The sequence below is a fragment of the Lepus europaeus genome, chromosome 15, assembly GCF_033115175.1.
Source record: "Lepus europaeus isolate LE1 chromosome 15, mLepTim1.pri, whole genome shotgun sequence".
Lineage (NCBI taxonomy): Eukaryota > Metazoa > Chordata > Mammalia > Lagomorpha > Leporidae > Lepus > Lepus europaeus.
Window position 1 is genome coordinate 61,628,937 of NC_084841.1, and position 22,133 is coordinate 61,651,069.

General features: G+C 36.8%; 1 protein-coding gene and 1 pseudogene across 1 annotated transcript; one reads left to right on the top strand and one right to left on the bottom strand.

The window, feature by feature from the left end:
• Window positions 1–6,966: 6,966 nt before the first annotated feature.
• Window positions 6,967–7,902, top strand: LOC133774223 (olfactory receptor 2Y1-like). The gene has a single exon (XM_062211878.1). The coding sequence runs from the start codon at window positions 6,967–6,969 to the stop codon at window positions 7,900–7,902; it is 936 nt and encodes a 311-aa protein (XP_062067862.1).
• Window positions 7,903–20,156: 12,254 nt separating this feature from the next.
• Window positions 20,157–21,646, bottom strand: LOC133774148 (eIF5-mimic protein 2-like; annotated as a pseudogene).
• Window positions 21,647–22,133: the final 487 nt, after the last annotated feature.

The following is a 22,133-nucleotide window of genomic DNA, read 5'->3' on the forward strand; positions in this document are numbered from 1 at the left end:
TATAAATCATTTCAAATGTTGATTTTTTTTTATTTCACATGGTGCACAGAATGGTATTTATTGTTCAAACAATTGGTAAATTTAGACATTATCTTTTACATTTTGTTGTGGATAAAACACATAAAATAAGAAATACTAATACAAAGATTTTGTGTGAGAGGGAAATGTAAAAGAACAAGATAACCATAAAGAAAATTAACCTTTTGTTTGATCATTGATACAAATAAATAATAATATATAGAGTCCCGGAACTGAACATGGTAGTTTTCAAGAGAATCATAGAATTTGATTGGTGAAGAGTTGGTAGGATTTGGGTCAGAGTAAGGGGAAATATAATGAATCCATGAATCTTGGTTTGGAGAGTTCCATGAACCAAATGAGAAAGCATATTCTGAGGACACTCAGTAGATAACGTTGGTTGGGCAGAATATAGAATATGGGGGATATAGAGAATTTTGACTTGCTAGACAGATCTTAAAGTGCTAGTCACTGACTTGTTTATTACTAGCTAGACCTTAAAGTGCTAGTTTATTTTAATTATCACTTTTGGGACCTGAACTCTCCAAGGCATCAACTGGTAAACAAGCCTCTCTCCACTCCTTGGAGGGGTCCTTGGCAATGCCCTCTGGGCAGAATTAGTATGCTCAGTCTTACTGTCAGAGTTATTTTTCTGTGAGATCATTATAACGAGCAAGAGGATGCTTCCACTTTCTAGGTTATGAGACTCAAATGTTTCATCTGCCAAAGAAGAGAACCAGATGCAATCATTTGTTCTCCATGACTAGAGCACTTGTGCAAGTCCTCCATCTAACAGATCAAATCAGGACCAAAGATAAGTGTATATTTTCAGGCTTCTACATGGCACTAATCTACAATGGGTCCCCCATCAGCTTGAAGCCAGTATATTTGAGGGAGGTAAATTCAGTAATTTTCTTTTTGCTTTTTTTTTTTTTTTTGAACAGAACAATTAAGATCGAGAAAAACAGAAACATTCCATTTGGAGATTAACATTGGATTCTAATGTGCTGAGACTTCTGTCTTCTGCCTGAGCGCATAGTTATGTTAAATTCATGCAAGAACATGTTTTAGCATTGGAAGGGTGTTTCTCTCTCCTCCACCCAACCGTATATCTACCCATTCAACTGCAAAAAGAATGTCAAAAAATAATAATCACTAACGTGTCTTTTCTTTCAACTTCAAAAATATACAGAAATGATTTTTATGTAAAATGTGAGGGTTAAAATAATTATGAAATAAACTCAAGATATCAAATCTTATGATGCTAAGTCTGTAATATACAAATTAAATGATTTGAATCAGATCCAGGATAGGGGCATGGTTAAAGCTGTTGAATATAATTAAGGAAGTCTTACCGGAGTAGACACCAGGATTTAATTCATCTTAACTGGTTTCAATGTTCTGCGTGGAGAGTCAGAGTTACAGCAAACAGTTTGTTAACTCAGACTTTCAATGTCAATCACTCTGACTGGACTCAACTTGTAGTTATCCTGTCATATACTGAAAAATTTTGGTGAGTTTTTACTGGATATTTGGGGATAGCATCTTAAGGATCAACCTAAAGACTTAACATTGAATAAGATATTCATAAGTTCTAATATAAGAATACTGGCTCAAACTAAAAGAATGAGTGATTATGCATAAGTGGAGTATCTGAAGAAGAATGAGTAGAAAGCTATGTTGTTTCCTGTTAAGGTTTGATAGTAAGTTTAATCTTCCAAAAACTAGTTTGACATCTACACTTACTGATATAGGTAAGAAGGAAGTTAAATTGAATTGAAATTAAAGATAAAATTTTAACCATGAAAAATGATTTGTAAAATTTGTCAAATCTCCTCCTTTGTTCAGATTGGAGATTAAGTTTTATGGCTCAACAGTAGCTTCATTACATAGTCTGAAAATATTAAATTAATGGATTGGCATGTTATAGTACAGCATGTTATTGAAAAAAAATTTTTAAATATGATTTGTGATCTTAGATTTATTATTTGTAATTATTATGTATACATTCACATATACAGCAACACAAATAGTTGAAAGCAGAAAATCATTGATGTTTTTAATTTGAAAAATGAACACCATAATACATGCAAACATCAAAATACTTCCTGTGTGTCCAAGAGATTAGCGATGGAGATTAAATTTTCAAAGAATAATAATAAGGTTGTAAAAATACAGGATATCAGGATTGGGTGGGATGCTAAGGAAGCAGAACAAGCTCTACATCTCACTTTCTAAATAAAACTAAAACTGGCAATACATAGTACATTTCTAAGGACCTGTTAATGAGCTATAATCTCAATGATTTAACTATTGATCATACTGACATCCAATCATTGTTCATGGCACTAAAACTGCAAATATGAACAAGAAAGATACAACTCTAAACTCTGTAAGTTCTAATTTGGTGGGATATGGAAATAGTTAGATCAGAAATTAATGTTGAATATAGTACATTGTATGTGGAAAATAAAATGTTCCATAGAATAATATAGCAAATGGTTTAGCTCACACTAGAGAACTCAAAGGAAACTATTAGAGGAAAATGTCTCAACTTCATTACTGTTGGTTTTTTGAGGCCAGATAATTCTGTGTATCTCAGGGGTTGGATATATTCTGATTTTAGGATGTGTAGCTTAAACCAACTAGATCCTAATTGAATCACCAAAAAATCCCCAGATATAGCCAAGTGCCTCTTAAAGAGACTTGCCTGATGTTGAGGGTATTGAGAACTATTGCCTTTGATGAAGTAATAAGCTATGACTTATGCCAATGTAGAGGCTGACAGCCCATTTTCTGCTTTATTAAACTGTGTCATTTTCATAATGTTCCCGGAACAGAATGACACACAGGAAATGAAGAAGTTTTATAGCAGCAAAACAGACATACTGAGTTTGTGCTCCCAGGAGACATCCATTTGGGAATGATCAGTAAGAAGATTTTTCTTTAACTGGTATATATTATTATGAAGGCATTGTGAAGCTCATAGACCATCTAATATATGACTACTCACATTTATGGAGAAGGGGTCATGGAATGCCACACAAGGACACATGGGGAAGCTCCAAGTTGGTTAAGAGGCAGGAGAACAATAGAAAATATCTTTCATTTTTGTTTTTTACAGGAAGTAGCTGGTGAATTACTATAACTAATCTTTGAATTGGTGGATTTGAATACTTTCAGCAGGATCTAGAGCTGAAAGAACTATAACTAGTTATCTGGTAATTGACTTCCACTTTGAATATGGCCTTGTCTAAATAACATCGGAGTTGGTGAACTCAAGAGGCTTCCATAGCCTTGGCAACTCATGACAAGAGCCCCGGGTGATTACTGATGTCATAAATAAGAGTGTCAATTGTTAAATCAACAATGGGAGTCACTATGCACCTGCTCCCCAGGTAGGACCTCTGTCCTTCATGTGTTGTACTATGCAAATTAATGATAAAACTACTACTGAAACAGTACTCTATACTTTGTGTGTCTTTGTGGGTGCAGTCTGTTGAAATTTTTACATAGTATATGCTAAGTTGACCTTCTGTATATAAAGATAATTGAAAATGAATTGTGATGAAGAATGGGATGGGAATGGGATTGGGAGATGGGATGGTTGTGGGTGGGAGGGAAGTTATGGAGGGAAAAGCCACTATAATTCAAAAGTTTTAGTTTGGAAATTTATATTTATTAAATGGAAGTTGAAAAAAAGGTGAGTTTAATACAGACAACTTTATGCTTGTAATATGATTTATCCCTTTAAGAACACATGTTAAAATTTAATTCCCATTAAGAGATGTTATAGGATGGGAGTAGGTAGGATCTACAAGAGTTGATACATTCATGTGATTACTGGATTAATGGAGTATTGAGTTTATGGGACAGCCTAAAGTGAGTGTGTTATAAAATTCAGTTTATATGGATATCTCCCACACTTGCAGTCTCTTTCCATGTAATACCTACTGCTTTAGGACTGAGTCAGCAAGGAGGCCATCACCAGATATGCCCCCCCGATCATGGACCAGAATCATCATCAAAATTGAACTTTTTTCTTTGTTTTTTAAATGTTTGTTTATTTAAGAGGACAGAGGAAGAGAGAGAGAATTAAAGAGAAAAGACAGTTTCCATCTGTTCATGGTTCATTCCTCAAGTGCCTGGGTTGGGGTGATCCAGGCTCAAAGCCGGGAGCTGGAAACACATTTTAGGCCTCCCAAGTACTTTGCAGGGAACCAGGTTCTGGTGTCTTCCAGTGTTCACATTTGTAGGAAGCTGGAATCAGGAACAGAGCTGCAATTTGAATATAGGCACTCAAATATGGGATGCTGACATTTTAACCAGCATTTAGTTAGAAGACTGAATACCAGCTCAATGTTTCTTCTTTTCTTCTTTAAAAAAAAAAAAAACATTTATTTGAAAGCCATAGAGAGACAAAGAGAGAGAGAGAGAGAGAGAGAGAGAGAGAGAGAGAATTTTCCATCCACTAGTTCACTCTCCAGATGGCCACAACAGGGAGGGCTGGGCCAGGCTTAAGCCAGGAGCCAGAAACTTCTAGGTCTCCCACAAGGGTGATAGAGTCCCAAACACTCAGGCTATCTCTTCAGCTGTTTTTCCCAGGCCACCAGCAGGGAATTGGAAGTGGAGCAGCAGGAACTCAAAAGGTGCCCATATGGGATCCCAGAGTAGCAGCAGGTGGCTTTACCCACTACATCAAAATACCAGTCCCCCAACTTTTCTTTTTTATGAATGACCCAGGGTATGTATGACATTGTATATTAGTGACATAAAATGGAATAAAATAGGTGGATTATAGGAGTAAATAAACTCTTGATTTGAGAGTCTGTGTAGGAGAGTCATTCATCAGTTGGTATAAAGGGCTTTGGAAAATGACCTTTATATTTCTCTGCGAACTTGAGAGCTCAGTAGCCTCTATTATAATTTTTATGTAGTCTCAGCTTGCACTTGTTAAAATTCAGCTGTCAGTGGGTTGTTGACTTGGGTTTATGTTTTGGTAGGGACATCCTTAACTCATCTTTGTCTTCTATTTTTATTGAATGACTGTCAAGTTTGCATACTTGGTCACTTCCATTACATACTTATCCAACTGAGGTTTTCAAGGTAAGATCAATTTTCTTTGTTCAAAGTTATTCCATTTTTTCTAACATGGTAGCTCTTTATTTGTCTCCTTGTATTTAGTATTTTGAAATTCTTTAGGATTATTGCTCTGTCATTGTATTAATTATATTTTTAAACTTTTCTTCAATTGTAAATGTATTAAGCAATATTCATGTTAATATAGACATAACTTAAAAATATAGAGCAAGAATAGTTAAGAATATCATTAAATGAGAAATATTGCAGATGTGTTAATTCTTTCTTATGTTACAAGAAACAAACATTTCTGTATCACTGTGTGTACCAGGCATGGTGACAACTTTAATAATACATTCATTAATTCATTCAAAAATATTTCTTAAGAGCTTTTTATTCTAAAATCATTGCAGTGTTTGATAATGATACATATGAGAACAAAGACAGACCCCATTGCACAGAACTTAAAAATTAATGATGGAGATAAAAAAGTGTGTATAGCATTTTTTTGCAGCTGACAGAATATGTAAGATTAAATTAATCATAATCAAAATTTTGTGAAATAAATTATATTCTGTGTTAATGGGCTATACATTTTTGATATAGCAGTAACAGTGGTAGTATATAGTATCTGATATTGACTCTACTATAGTGGTCACTCTAAAAATAAATTTGATATATTGGATAAAGTATATGTGAATTAATACATACTTATTTTAAATTCACATTTTCTGCATCTTTCCACAAAGGCATCAATGTGGCATCTAAGTACATTACTGGAATCTTTGATACAGTATTTATCCATTCATTGTGATTTTTCAGTTCAGTATACTTAACATAAATGGAAGAGTTAATTTGTCAAAAGACTTTCATACTGAACACATAATAGGCTTCTGTTGATCATTGATTTCCTTTTTTCTTTTTGCTTTCTGAAACATTTTATTTTTTAACTTTTATTTAATAAATATAAATTTCCAAAGTACAGCTTTCTTACAATCCTGTTTAGATTTTAATCACAATAAATATCAGCTTAGAGGAGAACAACTTCTTATTATCCCAGTTGCCATGTTTATCAAAGCATTTTTGTAAAATAAGCTGCAGAGAGTCAAATGTTTCATTGACCTAATTAGTTCAACTTCTTACATATTTTCAACAATTCTGGGCTCAAGCTGAGAGAGGACATATTCAAAAAGCTCATTAAGTGGGACAAGGCTACAGTGAAACTTTTCAAAGATCTTAAAGAGGAGAGAACAACTTCCCCAGTAGTGGAGGATTGGATTTATCATGTGAGAAAGTGTTGATAGTTGTTTTTATTTTGCAAAGTGACAGATGTTGTCATGATGTGGGATTCCAGAATTTGTACACTGGCAATATTCATCAAGAAGAAGGAAGGAGATAAGTATTGAGAGTTCAAATCTTTGATCTTACTCTTTAGAGATCGATAGTAATATGAAATGACTGCCCAAAGACAATGAAAAGGAGCAATGAGAAATAACATAGAAATCTATTTACCTATTTAAACCTTAGATTTTTTAAAAAATATAGTTTTCACATTACTTAATATTGTGCTAATCAGAATACTGTGAAGAAGGCTGGACACGACCTCTACTTTCATATCAGGAAATATCAGACCCCAAGTGGTTCAAATCATGGAAAAATGGGAAAAAAGAACTCTGGTTCAAGTAAAGGTGAAATCCAATGATTTCAAGTCTAATGAAGAGACTAATAAGAATAAAGACTTAACAAAAAGGAAATGAATAGCAACATAGATAATTTAAGAATATTTAGGGAATACTGTGAAATATTATTTTAATATATATTCTTTAAAAATATTACATTGTCTTTTGACATATGGACAGGTGAAAGGCTATGGGAAGTTTCAACGCGAGTTTTGGAGATCGATTCATTTTGGTGGGCTTCTCAGATTGGCCTCAACTGGAAGTCTTCCTTTTTATCTTTATTTCAATTTCTTATTCCCTAACTCTCTTTGGGAATACTGCTATAATTGCTCTTTCAAGACTGGACCTCCGACTGCACACACCCATGTACTTCTTCCTCTGTCACCTCTCCTTCTTGGACCTCTGCTATACCACCAGTACTGTGCCCCAGCTTTTGATCAACCTTCATGGACTTGACCAGACCATCACCTATGGGGGATGTGTGGCCCAGCTTTTCATTTTCCTCACCCTGGTCTCCACCGAGTGTTTGCTGTTGGTGGTGATGGCTTTTGACCGCTACACTGCTGTCTGTCGACCACTACACTACACAACCATTATGAACTCCCATCTCTGCCAGGCAATGGCTATATCATCCTGGGCAATAGGCTTCATAAACTCTATGATTCAGACAGGTCTTATGATGGCCATGCCTCTCTGTAGTCACCGACTGAACCACTTCTTCTGTGAGATGCCTGCATTTGTAAAATTGGCTTGTGAAGACACAGGAGGAACAGAGGTCAAGATGTTTGTGGCCCGAACCATAATTTTGGTTATTCCTGCAACACTACTTCTAGTTTCTTACATACACATTGTCAGAGCAGTGCTGAAGGTTAAGTCAATGGCTGGACGCAGAAAGGCTTTTGGAACTTGCGGATCACATCTGCTAGTGGTCTCCCTTTTTTATGGCTCAGGCATCTACACATACCTTCAACCTATGCAAAGTTATTCTGAGAATGATGGGAAATTTGTTGCCCTCTTTTATACTATAATTACACCTATTCTTAATCCTCTAATTTATACCCTAAGGAACAAAGATGTGAAGAGGGCTATGTGGAAAGTAGTACAGGGAGGCAGAGAAGTAGGGTAGTAGGGTAAAGAAGGCCAGTAAAACTTTTCTTCAGTTGTCCTCATGTCAGGAAACCTATACTTTTCCTTAGAGGTCATCTGGTCAGTAGAAAGCTTCTCAGTAATCCTCGAGAACATGTGAGGATGAAGCTAAGATGTAAACTTCTGTATTTCTAAATTCAACATTTGCTACTAAACTTTTCCACTTCTATCTTTTTCTGAGAATGAATTTTGAAAAGAGAGAGATTGAGTTTGGAAAAAAAAAGTAGTTTGAAAGGCAATCAAATGTAATCTTATGTAGTTTACAGATTTTACTTTAGTTGATTCTGGCCAGAGTTCTGGACTCTCTAAGTTATGTAGTTTTCTTCAGATGGTATATTTTCCTTCTTAAAAATGTATCTTTAAATAAATTTATTTATTTAACTTTGGCTATAGTTTAAGCACCATTCTCTACAAGTTATGATATTATTACACTTTCCCCTTGTTAGCTTTAGTGATCAAGAGATTAATGTTGATCTTTTTTTGTGTGATTGGTAGCTAATACCCTCAACCTATGCAAAGTTATTATGAGATTATATTCTTTAGTTCAAGTAACTAACCAACTGCCTACATTGGAAAAACATTTTTTTTTTCATTCTGTGTCATCACATAAGTTCTGAACAATTCAAGGACACACATTAATCAAATGGATAAATGATAATTACTTGAATTAGCAGGAAATAATTAAATAAAATTATTTTGTGTTTAATGTGTTATGGTTATGTTGGACCTCCAGAAAATATATCAAGCCTATTATATTAAAGATAGCATATTTCATAACCAACATATTTTAAGAAACCACTGAGAGTCATACACAGTCATTTCTTTTTGCAAGAAACATTCTATTCCATCTCCATAAGAACAAATAATCCTTGGGCTCCTTCTCATGCATAGTAGTGACTAATTAATCACAAGACATGTTAGTACATTTGAGTCGTCTAGAATCAGTGAGTGATACCAAAATCTTTCAGTTGTCCATTTGAGAAAGGAAGTTAGAAATGACTTCTAGAATTGAGCTAACTATTAACAATTTGGCAGTTGCTTCCTTTGTCTGTTAGAACCCAGCTTTCTGTAGATGAAAGTTGAAGCTATTTGCCCTTGCTGAAGATTTACTTGAAACAATGGCACAGGTAAGACTGAAAGTAGGATATTATCCATGATAATAAGAGGGAGACACAGAGAAAAAGGGAGCTTTTTTTTAAGGATTGCCACTTATGAGTGAAAAATAATGGGACAGTTTACTAGAAAAGATGAAACATGTGCTCAGATATATTTCTTTAATTTTTTTGTTTATCAAAAGAGGACAAATTCACATATCAGTTTTAAGAGCATAATGGCATACTAGCACTTCTCATCCTACCCTCCCTCATCCCCTCAGTCATGTCTTTTCTTTCTTTTCTTATTTTTCTGTTAATTTATACAATGCCATATTTTCAATTTTCTTTATAATCACAAGGTTAATCCTCAACTAAATAAATAATTCAATAATTAGTAACTAGAAAATCACTGCTACTAAAGAGTAGCAATAATCAAATCTCAAAATGTAAATTTTGCTTATATGCATAAATTCTTTTGTAGTCTGTATATAGTTACAAAAATTCAGAAAAAATATCTGACATTTGTGTATTTGGAACTGGTTTATCACTAAGCATAATAGTCTCCAGTTGCATACATTTTGTTGTGAAGGACAGGATTTCATTCTTTCTTATGGGTGAGTATTATTCTATCATTGTAGATATATTGAAATTTCTTTATCCAGTCATTAGTCGATGGAAAATATGTTGATTCCATATCTTAGCTATTTTGAGTTGAGCAGTTACAAACATGGGGGTATAGATAATTCTTTCACATGCTGATTTCATTTTGTTTATGTAAATTCTTAAGAATAGAAATCTGGGTTATATGGTAGATCTATTTTTAGATTTCTAAGGAATCTCCATACTGTCCTGAATAATGGTTTTACTAGCTTACATTCCTGTTGACAGTGTATTAGAATACCTTTTCCTCATATGCTCACCAGCATTTGTTATGTTTTGATTCTTGGATGACAGCGTTTTAACTGGGGTGATGAGAAACCACACTGTGGTTTTTATTTGCATTTCCTTGATGGCTAGTGATGATGAGCAACTTTTCATGTCTGTTGGCCATTTGTGTTTCATCCTTTGAAAAATGGCTGTTAATATCTCTTGCCCATTTCTTAACTGGATTGCTTGCCTACTGTTGTTGTTTCTTGACTCCTTATATATTCTTGCTACTAATCCTTTATGTTTTCGACCATTCTGTGAGTTGCCTTTTGAGTTTGTTGAGTGTTCCATAAGTATTCATATTGTTTTATTTGGATTTCCTTTGTGATTTTACTAGGAGACTTTCTGCCTTCACATTCTTTCAGGATGAGTATCTGTCTGTGTTTCCATGTGTAGCACATACTTAAGAATCATTTGTAATGCTGGATGAGTAGTATCAAATTTTTTCAACTTCTATTTGTTTTGAAAGGTCTTATTTCACTTTCATTTATAAATGAGAGATTTGCTAGTTAAAGTATTCTGGGTTGATAGTGTTTTTCTTTTAGCACTTGGACTATGTCTCTTCATTCTCTCCCCACATTTTGTGTTTCTGATGAGAAATCAGTTGTCAATCCAATTGGAAATCCTTTGAATGTAATCTGTCATTTCTCTTGTGCACACTTTAAGATCTTTTCTGTATGCTTTAATTTTGAAAGTTTGACTATAATGTATGGTAAATATCATTTCTGATCATATCTATTATTAGTTCTATGTGCTTCCTGCCCCTTATCTTTCACTAAATTATGGAAGTTTTCTGCTATTATTTCACTAAATAGAACTTCTATTCCATTATCTCTTGGAACACCTCCAGGAACTCGTAAGACATTTATGTTTGGGCAATTGATAGTATCTCATGAATTCCAAACACTATTTTCTTTTTTTTTTGCTGTGAGATATTTCTAAGAATTTGTCTTCTAGCACAGATATTATTTCTTCTGCCTCACTGACTCTATTGTTAAGGCTTTCCACTGTAACTTTTATTTACTATATTTAGTTCTTCAATTATAATAATTCAGTTTGATTTAGCTTTGATACCTCTATCTCCTGGCAGAATTTTTCATTCCAGTCATATATGGATTTGTTTAACTCATATGTTTGCTTCTGTGTGATTTTAATTAATCTTATAATCTTCTTTTGAATTTTACCAGTCTCTCCATCTTCACATTATGATAGTGAAACATTGTGCTCCTTTTGAGGAGTCATATTGTCTTCCTTTTTTCATTTTTCTTGTATCTGTATGATTATCTTAGGCATTTTTAAAATGCCTGTTGGTTTTCTCCTCTGATGACTTTTATCTTTGAAATATGTTTCTACAGCTTAGTGCACTCTCTACTCCTTCAGTGGATATCCAGAGGAGTATGCTGGGTGAGGCCAGGGAGCTTTGGGCAGTGCTCAAATATGGTGCTGTAGTCCAGGGTGACACCCATGTTAGATACAGTAAATCTCCTTTATCATCAGCAGGTAGGGAGGGTGTAATTGCATTGGTTGGTGTGATCACAGATTCACTCCATCTCTGACAAACTGAACCAACCTTCCAGGATGATCCCATAGTGGCTACACCCCACTCACCCAGGCACATGAATCACACAAATGATCTGTGCATTCTTAAGTGTGAGCAAGGAATCGTCTTTGATGACCCACTCCAGGCACTCAGGGAGCACTGAGGCTCTGAAGCCAGACACAGTGCCCAGAGATTCAGCCACACCCTACCCAATTGTGCAGTCACAGAATTCCCACACTCATAGAATGCATAGATACCATAGTCACAGGGAGCAAGGGACACAGACCCATGAGCCTCACCCATCCATGGAGAGAGTTGAGATCTTTCCAGAGTCAGCTGCCTGCCTGATAGGCACTCTGTGTCTTCTGAACTCTCCAGGCCAGACTCAAAGTAAGTCAGAATCATGGATTTATCTCTCTCAAAAAAAAAAAAAATCCCCCAATCATGCTCAGGCTGCAGCAGCTTCTACTTACCTTATTAAAAGGGTCCTCCTTCCCTATTGGTCACTAGGTGTCCTTGAGGGAGGATTGGAAGAAAGCAGTGTTTTCTCCTTTCATAGGACTAAGTAGGTACTGGACCCCCTTCTAGCACTCCAGGCTAGACTCAAAGTCAGTGTGCTCTGTGAGTTTCTTCCACAAGAAATTGGCTGCCTCAGGCTCCTCTCACCTTGCTCCAAGAAGATGTGTCTTTTTGGCCAGCGCTGCAGCTCAATAGGCTAATCCTCCACCTGCAGTGCCAGCACACCGGGTTCTAGTCCCGGTAGGGGCGTCGGATTCTATCCTGGTTGCCCCTCTTCCAGGCCAGCTCTCTGCTGTGGCCTGGGAGTGCAGTGGAGGATGGCCCAAGTGCTTGAGCCCTGCACCCCATGGGAGACCAGGAGAAGCACCTGGCTCCTGCCTTCAGATCAGCGTGGTGCGCCAGCTACAGCGCGCCGGCTGCAGCGGCCAATGGAGGGTAAACCAATGGCAAAGAACCTTTCTCTCTGTCTCTCACTGTCCACTCTGCCTGTTAAAAAAAAAGATGTGTCTCTTCCTGATACTGGTTGTGGGAGTAGCTGGTAGTGTCACACTTATGACACTTATGGCTATGTGATTCTAGCATCTCTGCTGCTACACAGTGTCTCTTCTTTCTGTAGAATTTCCAGAGCAAACATCTCTCCAATTTGAGTATTTTGATTGGGATATGCCAAAATCTGTAGAGAGTCTACAAAAAGTGGTTTGAAAAACTGTTTAATAATGTTGCAAGACACAAAATCAACTTACAAAAATCAGTTGAGGATTCTGAGATGTCAGAATAGGAAAGAATGTATAGCACTAGGCTAGAAATAAATAGTAAAACAAATTGTAGAAAGTGCACTCTCAGGGGAGAATTAGAAAATTGCAGTGGAAATTCTATAGAAGGAAGAGCAATGCAGTAGACCTGCAAGGGAAGCACAGATGTGCAGCACAAACATGGGCACATGCTACTGTAGGAGCTGAGCTGGAATGGGTGATAGCTTGGAGATGCAGATGATAGAAGACTGCAGCAACCTGTTGTGGTATAGCCAAAGGAAGGGCATGGTATGAGTCTCGTGTAGAGCCCTAGGGGCTACCAGTTACTTGCAGACCTCATGGAAGTAAAAAGGACACATTTCTTTCACCCCATCCTCCCCACAATGGTGCCACTGTCTTGCTGAGAGAAAGCAGGCACCATTTGGGGTGTGGGTAGCAACTGCAGAAGCCTTGGTGCATGTGTGTAGCAACTGGCTGAGACAGGATGCCATTTTAGTAGTACTAGCAGAGGGAAAAAATCCACAGTCCCCATTGACTTTGAGCCAGGCTAGGAGGATTGACAGCTGACTGAGCACCCTTGAAGACTGTGAGATACCCCCAGCCTCCCAACATACCACAGGCTCTGGGGCTAAAGCCATCTTGGTGGATCTGTCTTGGTGAACATATGCCTATCTGTGGACTGGACAACCTGGCAGGGAAGAGCAGAACCTCTACACCCAGTGACTGTGGGAGCCTTGTGTGCTGAGACTTCGGGGACTTATTCCATGCATGAGAGGGTTCAGGGTGTAGCTGGTTCTCTGGGCAATAACTGGATGTGGCTCTACCTGCTTGGAGATCCTTGGTTGCCTGGGGCAGGTTATTGTAATAGGTACTGTGCTCAGAGTGCATATCATTTGTGTGGTTCATACAGTGGCACAGATGAATGTTGAACCCACTCATCTGAGGGCTAAAGAAAAACAAAAAGAAATTAGAAATCTTAAAAACAGTGTTGGAGATTTATGGAATACTATACAATGACCCAAGCTATGAATTTCAGGAGTTCCTGAAGTGTGGAAAAGGCAAATGGACTAGAAGGCCTATTTAGTGAAATGATTACAGAAAATTTCCCCAATTTAGAGAAAGAAAGGGACATACAAGTACAAGAAGCACATAGAACTCCTAATAGACATGACTAGAAAACATCTTCATCATAACACATTTTGGTCAAACTTTCAACTTTAAAACAGAAAGAAAAGATTCTAAAATGTGCATGAAAGAAACACCAGATTATTTTCACAGGATTTCCAATTAGACCCACAGCTGACTTCTCATCAGGAACCTTATAGCCTAAGAGAGAATGGAGAGACATTATACAAACCTGAAGAGAAAAAAAAACCTGTCAACCCAGGATAATATACCTTGCAAATCTCCAGTTTAACAATGAAGCAGATATAAAGATTTTCCATAACAAACAGAAATTGAATTTGTCACCCTTGTAGAGCCTTACAAAAGATGCTTAAGAATGTGCTACACACAAGAACACAGAAAGATAGCCAACACTATGAAAGAATGTGAAGGCAGAAATTCTCCCAGTAAAAGTACAAAGGAAATCCAATAAGAATATTTCTGGAACAATAGGAATATTTATGGAACAATGGCATGAACAAGTCACTACTTATCAATAGTAACCTTGAATGTAAATGACCTTAACTCTCTTGTTAAAAGAAATAGACTGGCTGAGTGTATTAAAAAATAAGACCCATCTCTTTGCTGACTACAACAAACACATCTCACCAACAAAGACACACACAGACTGAAAGTGAAAGAATTGAAAAAAAAACAGTTACAGAAAGTAAAAAAGGGCAGCTGTAGCCATCCAAATATCAAACAAAATAGACTTTAATACAAAAACTGTTAAAAAAGATGACAAAGGGCACTTTGTAACGATTGAGGGATCAAGTCAACATAACACATGATCTAGCTGTGTTTGGGAGACAGGAAGGAATCTCTGTCACTTGTACACTGTCTGACATCATGTTGAAATGGTCTTGTAGTATACTTCCCTGATCAGGTAAGTAATAATAAGTTGACTTGCTGGTGGAAGATTTGGTTTCCTTCTATAAGATGACAGATCTGAGCCAGATGCTAGGCAGATATACATGTAAGTGTTTCTTATTTATACTTATAGATAGATTATTTTAATTGAGACTTGAATAAAAATATTGGACCATTTAAGGTGCACAACAATTTGTAATTTGGGGAGCTTTAAAAATAGATTTTAAGAGATTTTGGTGGAATATTTTGGGTTTTCTCTGTATAAGATAATGTCCTCTGCATACAATGAAAATTTGACTTTCTTCTTTCCAATTTTGTTGTACTTTATTTCTCTTCCAATACTATGATGAAAGTGTTAAATCCTTGTCTTGTTCCAGGTCAGAGAGAAAAATCTTTAATTTTTCCCTATCCATAATGATACTAACAATTGGCTCATTACATATGGCCTTCATTATACTTAGGTATATTACTTTTTAAAAAATTTATTTGAAAGGCAGAGTTACAGAGAGGCAGACACAAACACACACACACACACATGCAGAGAGAGAGAGAGAGAGAGAGAGAGAGAGAGAGAGAGAGGTCCTCCATCTGCTGGTTCACTCCCCAAGTAGCTTCAATGGCCAGAGGTGCACCAATCCAAAGGAGCCAGGAGCTCCCTTCCCATGTTAGTACAGGGGCCCAAGGATTTGGGCCATCCTCCAGTGCTTTTCCAGGCCAGAGCAGAGAGCTGGATCAGAAATGGAGCAGCCAGGACTCAAACTGGTTCCCATACAAGATGCTGGCACTGCAGGCAGCGGCTTCACCAACTACACTGCACTGCCAGCCCCAGGTACATTCTTTTTCTAGCAAATTTGGCCAGCTTTTATCATGGGTGGGTTTTGAATTTTATCAAATATATTCTACATTTATTCAGATGATCATATAATTTTTAACCTTCATTCTGAGTAGTGGTATATCAAACTGATTTATGTGTGTTGAACCATCCTTGCATTGCTTGGATGATTCTGACTCTATCATCTATTTCAGTTATTTCATTTATAAAGATTGAGGAACATAGAGATACTTCCCAGCCTAACCCTCTCCTACCTATGCTCCCACCATTACTCCTCCTGCCTCTCCAATTCCCTCTCTTAATTTTTACAATGATCACCTTTCAGTTTACTATATACTCATAAGATTAACACTATGCTAAGTAAAAAATTAAACAAATAGTAAAAAAGAAAACAACACTGTTCCTCAACAGTTGAGACAAGGGTTGTAAATAATCATTGAATCTAGAAATGTCAATTTCTCTCCTATACCCAACCTTTCAGGTACTCTATCAGTTACTAGACATCAGGGAAAGCCCATGGTATTTCTCTTTGTGGGACTGCATATTTCACTAAGTACAGTAGTTTCCAGGTGCATTGATTATGTTACAAAACACAGAAATTCATATTTTTTACCACTGAGTAGTGTTCCATACTATAAAATTTCTTTATCCAGTCTTCAGTATATGGACATCAGTGTTGATTACATATCTTAAATTGTGATGCAATAATCATGGGGGTGAAGATAACTCTTTCATATGATATCTTCTCCTTCATGTAAATTTCTTGGAGTGGTATCCTGAGTCATGTGGTAGATCTTTTTTCAGCTTTCTGAGGCATCTCCATACCATCTTCCACAGTGTCTCGACCAGTTTAAATTCACAACAAGAGTGGATTTGGGTGCCTTTTTACCCACATTCTTAACTAGCCTTGTTTATTGATATCTGTACAAAAGCCAATTTAACTGGTGTGAGGTGAAATCTTAATGTGATTTTAAGTTGCCTTTCCTTGGTGGATAGGGATCTTGAGAATTTTTTCAAGTGTCTGTTGGACATTTGAACTTCCTCTCCTGAAATATGCCTGTTCAACTCCTTTGAACATATCTTAACTGAATTGTAAGTTTTGTTGATATTGAATTTCTCGAGCTATAGATTCTGGAAACATTTGCTGAATGTTTCCTTTGCAGTGAAGATTTTCAGCTTGATATCATCCAATTTGTCTATTTTGGCTTTGATTGTCTGTGCTTCTGGGTTCTTTTCCAAGAAGTCTTTGCCTATGCCAATGTCTTCCAGAGTCTCTCTAATGTTCTCCTATAGTAATTTGATGGTATTGGGTTGTAGATTATTCATTATGAGTTGATTTTTGCATATGATATAAGGTAGGATTTTGTTTCAAACTACTGTATGAATAGATTAAATTTTTCTGGTACCATTTGTTGAAGACACTACCCTTTCTCTAGGGATTGATTTCAGCCCCTTCGTCTAAGATTAGTTGGCTGTGGATGCGTACATTGATTTCTGGAGTTTCTATTCTATTTCATTTGTCCACATATCTATTTTTGTGTCAGCAGCAGGCTGTTTTGATTAGGACTACCCTATAGTATGTCTTGACATCTGGAATTGTGATGCCTTTGGTTTTGCTTTTGTTGTACAGGATAAATTTAGCTATTCAGGTTTCTTGGGTTCCATGTGCATAACTTTTTCCTTGATAGCAGAAGAAGGCCATTGGTATTTTGATTGAGATAACATTGAATTTGTAAATTGCTTTTGGTAGTATTGACTTTTTTAGACTTTTATTTAGTAGATATAAATTTCCAAAGTACAGTTTATGGAGTACAATGGCTTTTACCTCCCCATGACTTCCCTCCCACCGCAACCTTCCCATCTCTTGCTCCCTCTCCCATTCCATTCACATCAAGATTCATTTTCAATTATCTTTATATACAGAAGATCAATTTAGTATATATTAAGTAAAACTTTCAACAGTTTGCCCCCACACAGAACACAAAGTGCAAAATACTGTTTCAACACTAGTCATATTATTATTTCACCTTGTCATTAAGGACAGAGATCCTACATGAGGAGTAGGTTCACAGTGACTCCTGTTGTTGACTTAACAAATTGACACTCTTGTTTAAGGTGTCAACAATCTCCCCAGGCTCTAGTCATGAGTTGCCAAGGCCAAGGAAGCCCCTCTGAGCTCACCAACTTTGATCTTATTTCGACAAGGCCATAGTCAAAGTGGAAGTTCTCTCCTCCCTTCAGAGAAAGGTACCTCCTTCTTTGATGGCCCGTTCTTTCCACTGGGATCTCATTCACAGAGATCTTTCATTTAGGTCCTCTTTTTTTATTGCCAGAGTGTCTTGGATTTCCATGCCTAAAATACTCTCATGGGCTCTTTGGCCAGATCTGAATGCCTTAAGGGCTGATTCCAAGGCCAGAGTGCAGTTTAGGACATCTGCCATTCTATGAGTCTGCTGTGTACCCAGCTTCCCATGTTGGATCGTTCTCTCCCTTTTTAATTCTATCAGTTAGTATTAGCAGACACTAGTCTTGATAATGTGATCCCTTTGACTATTAGACCTATCATTATGATCAGTTGTGAACAGAAATTGATCACTTGGACTAGTGAGATGGCATTGGTACATGCAACCTTGATGGGATTGTATTGGAATCCCCTGGCATATTTCCTTTTTTTTTTTATTAAACCTAAGTGTAAGGATGGACTTTATTAAAAAAATAAGTCTTTTGAGGACTACAAATTACAAAGTAAAAGATTACTATGTAGAAATCTAGTGAATACATTTGCCTGTGCATGAAAACTATGAAAGTTATTCATTTAACAACTTCACCCCATTCACAATGTTATAAGTTATAGTGCTCTTAAGGTCACTAAACTTTTATTTCAAAGTATATTACATGTTCTTCCTTCAAGATGAATTTTTAAACACCAAATTCTTGGCTCATGAGAATGGCACCTTCCAAAGGGGTAATCTCCACTCAGTTTCTGGTGGCCTTAAACCACATTAGTATCTTTCACCAATTGAAAAATCTTCAAAATGTTCACTTTTAACACAGTCTTTCCACTGGAAAAAAAAAAGGGTAACTACAACCCCCCCCCACCATGAGTCCTAATGAGTATATACATAAATGGGTAGCAGCAAGAAAAGAAAGATAATTAAAAGGCAGCCATTAAAATAGACAGATCAACTGTATAGAATATTTGGCTCATGGCAATTAACAAATAGCATCTGAGTTATGTTACTAGCCAGATGCTTGAGCAATTACAAGTGTGTTAAGAAAATGAAGCCAGTCCAGTATGACTAAGTGGGAATACAGAATTGTCACTGCACTAACTCTTTACAAATACTTTAAGCCAATAGCGAATGTAAATTACATTTAGATCAGATCAATTCAAACATGCTGAATTCTAACATTTTCACCAGGTTTAGTACATCAATCATTTCCTTTACTCGTAGATTTTACAAGTCTTTTTCTACAACCTAAGTGTATTCTGAGCACAGAATATTTTAAACCACAAGACTTCTATAAGTTACACTTGAAAATGCCCGTATGAAAAGAATATCCATCTTTTGCCTAGAAAGATACAGACAAACTGAATGCAGAAGTTTCCCAAACAGAAGTAGCTCAACATTTTTCTTCCCACCACCTCTGCCACATAAGATCTCTCAAACTTGAGAAGTTTGCTTTTCATGGCTTCACTAAGGATGTAAACCAACAGCAAACAACTGAGCTTAAGGACATATAGGGTTAAAACTGCAAGAAAATGTTAACATGTAACAATCCAAATATTCATGAATCACATCAATGAATTCAATTATCAGATATGAAATTTTCATTGATGAGTAGGGCTCTGGGCAGAACAAATTATCACAAATCATTGCTTTTTGAGACTTTGTAATCTTTTACAGTTTAATTTGCAAACAGAATTTTATAACAAATTATTAACCAAATCATACTGAAAACTGTTTATATAGAAAACCCAGGGAATAAAATGAACTGTTCATTGTGGAAGGCCTTAAGTTACATTATTACAGTAGAAAATACAGGAGGTAGAAGATAACTGAAAAGACTAATGCAACGTTAGATTCAAATCTATAGCTCCTGTAGCTACTTAAAACATGGTTTTAGAAACTAAACCCTGTCGGGGACCGCGCAACATGTGGCCTCTTAGCGGTAAACTACTGAAGTAGAGCTAAGCAGCCCAGGCTGGAAAGTACTGATAACACCACCCTGTGTCTTAAGAGTTTATGACCATTCCCCCACCTGCACAAGCATTGTAGTTGCAAGATAACCTTGTGACCTCCCTCTGCTTGCACAAGCATGACAGCTGCAAGGTAAACTACCCTCCTTCCCCCGCCCGACATCCTGCCTTCACGATATATAAGTGAGTGGTTAAAAAAATAAAGACACAGCTTGAACAGCCATGTTGTCTTGCTGTCATCTTTGTGTCTCCTGTCCCTTTCATTCCCCATTCTAGGTACTTGGCCCTAGTTGATGTCCCGCGGGACGGGACAAAACCCAACATTTCTAGTAACCATAGAAATAATTAAAAATAAAATTTGCCATGAAAGCCCTTATATCATGCTTGATATAGGGAGGTAGGAAGATGTAAGAACCAGGACACATGAGACATGACATTTTATCTACAACTCCTGTTTGCTTTACTGAGGGTGTGGTTTTCAAAATTCAGTTCCCTTCTTCAGCTTCAGACTCAGATTCTTCTTCAGCATTTTTGAGCCATTCTACAAACTTTTTCATTTGCTTAAGGAAGGCACTTTTTCCCTTTGCAACATGTTCATCTTTATACCACTTCAGAATGGGCTCTTCACTCAGGACTTCCGCTTTATAATAAAGCACTACTATTTTCTGGAAGACTTTCATGAAATGAATGTTGTCCTAGCAGTACTCCTGAATCTTCAGTAGCAGAGTCAGCTCAGACTGACCTTGAGTATTAAAGGCAGCAAGTAGAGGGCTGTATTGCTTCAAGTGCTTGATGGCTTGCTCCGCTACAAGCTCCTCTTTTTTGTTCCACTCCACAGTGCTCATTACACTTGACCAGACTATTCCAATGACAACTGGTTCCAGGATGTTGTTTTTTTCATCTCTTCCTTGATGTACAACATGATATCCTTAAATGGATCACCACGAGACATCTGTTCTTGAAGTTCATTCTGGAGCTCTTTACAAGCTCCTATGGTTTGCTGATTCTGAACATATTCTTAAAGTTCTTTCAAGCCTGCCTCAGTAAAATACTTCGTGAAGTGTTCAATGCTTTGCTTATTGGCAGGAAAGAGTTCCATCAGTCTGTTGTCCATGCTGACTTTCTGAAGACTTGCAGCTACTGCATTGATATCTTTTTCATTTACCCATGATTTAAAGAGCTTTACAGCAAAAGCTGCTGAAACCCCTTCTTTAACCAAATTCTCATTGTAAAGGCTATTAAGAATGGATGCATTAAGTGTTCCATTAGCCAGAAGAACACCAGTCAACATAGCCAGCTTGTTCCTCTCCAACTCTGAAAAACCCTTTAAGAAAAGCAGCAGCTTTTTTACTTCATCTTCAAAACCTTTCTCCAGGTATTTGTAGCGCCTGATTAACTTGTTAAAAACCTGAGCAAATGCTTGCATGGTCTCTAGATCTTCTTGAGCTGCGAACACGCAGACATCTGTAGGCATCATGTCATCTGCCAGTGTACCACCTGGGGCCAGCATTCCACCGGCCACCAGAATGTCGAAGAGTGTTTCTGCATTTCAGCGGTAATCAACTTTTGCTCCAGAGGCATCAAGAAATTTCACTACTGCTTCCAAATCAGTACCAGTTTCAGTTAAGCCTTGAATAATACAGTCTTGAAATTGAGTAGGGTCAAACCTCCCTTTTTCATCTCTTTTCCTGGTTTTAAAATGCTGGCCTGATAGCGCTGGCTTTTGCTGCTTTTGATTATTCATAAAAGACACCCGAATTTAAGGCAAAGAGAAAAGAGCCAGAAATCCCCGATGTGGCGGCAACTGCGGCGGTGTCTCCTCTGTGACCGGAACTCAACTCCACCACTTGGGACAAGTCAGCTTGAGCATGACCCAAATTGTACATCCCTTCCCTCTCTTATTCCCACTCTTATATTTAACAGAGATCACTTTTCAGTTAACTTTAAACACCTAAGAAAAATTGTGTGTTAATTACATAGCTCAACCAATAGTATTAAGTAGAACAAAAAAAATACTAAAAGGGATAAAGTATTAAATTGTACATCAACCCTGATGACAAGGACTGATCAAATCACTGTTTCTCATAGTATTGACATTTTTGATGATATTCACTCTTCAACAGGGACATAGGCAATTTCTCCTTTTTTGTGTCTTCTATTTCTTCCTTTAATGTTTTCTAATTTTAATTATAAATATTTTTATAAACTTGGTTAAATGTATTCCTATGTATTGATTTTTTTCTGTAGATATTGTGAATGGGATTGATTTTAGTTCTTTTTCAGCAGTGGCATTGTCTGGGTATATACAGGCT

What these genes read in the sequence shown, in the direction of transcription:
- LOC133774223 (XM_062211878.1), top strand. Translation starts at nt 6,967, where the DNA reads ATGGGAAGTTTCAACGCGAGTTTTGGAGATCGATTCATTTTGGTGGGC.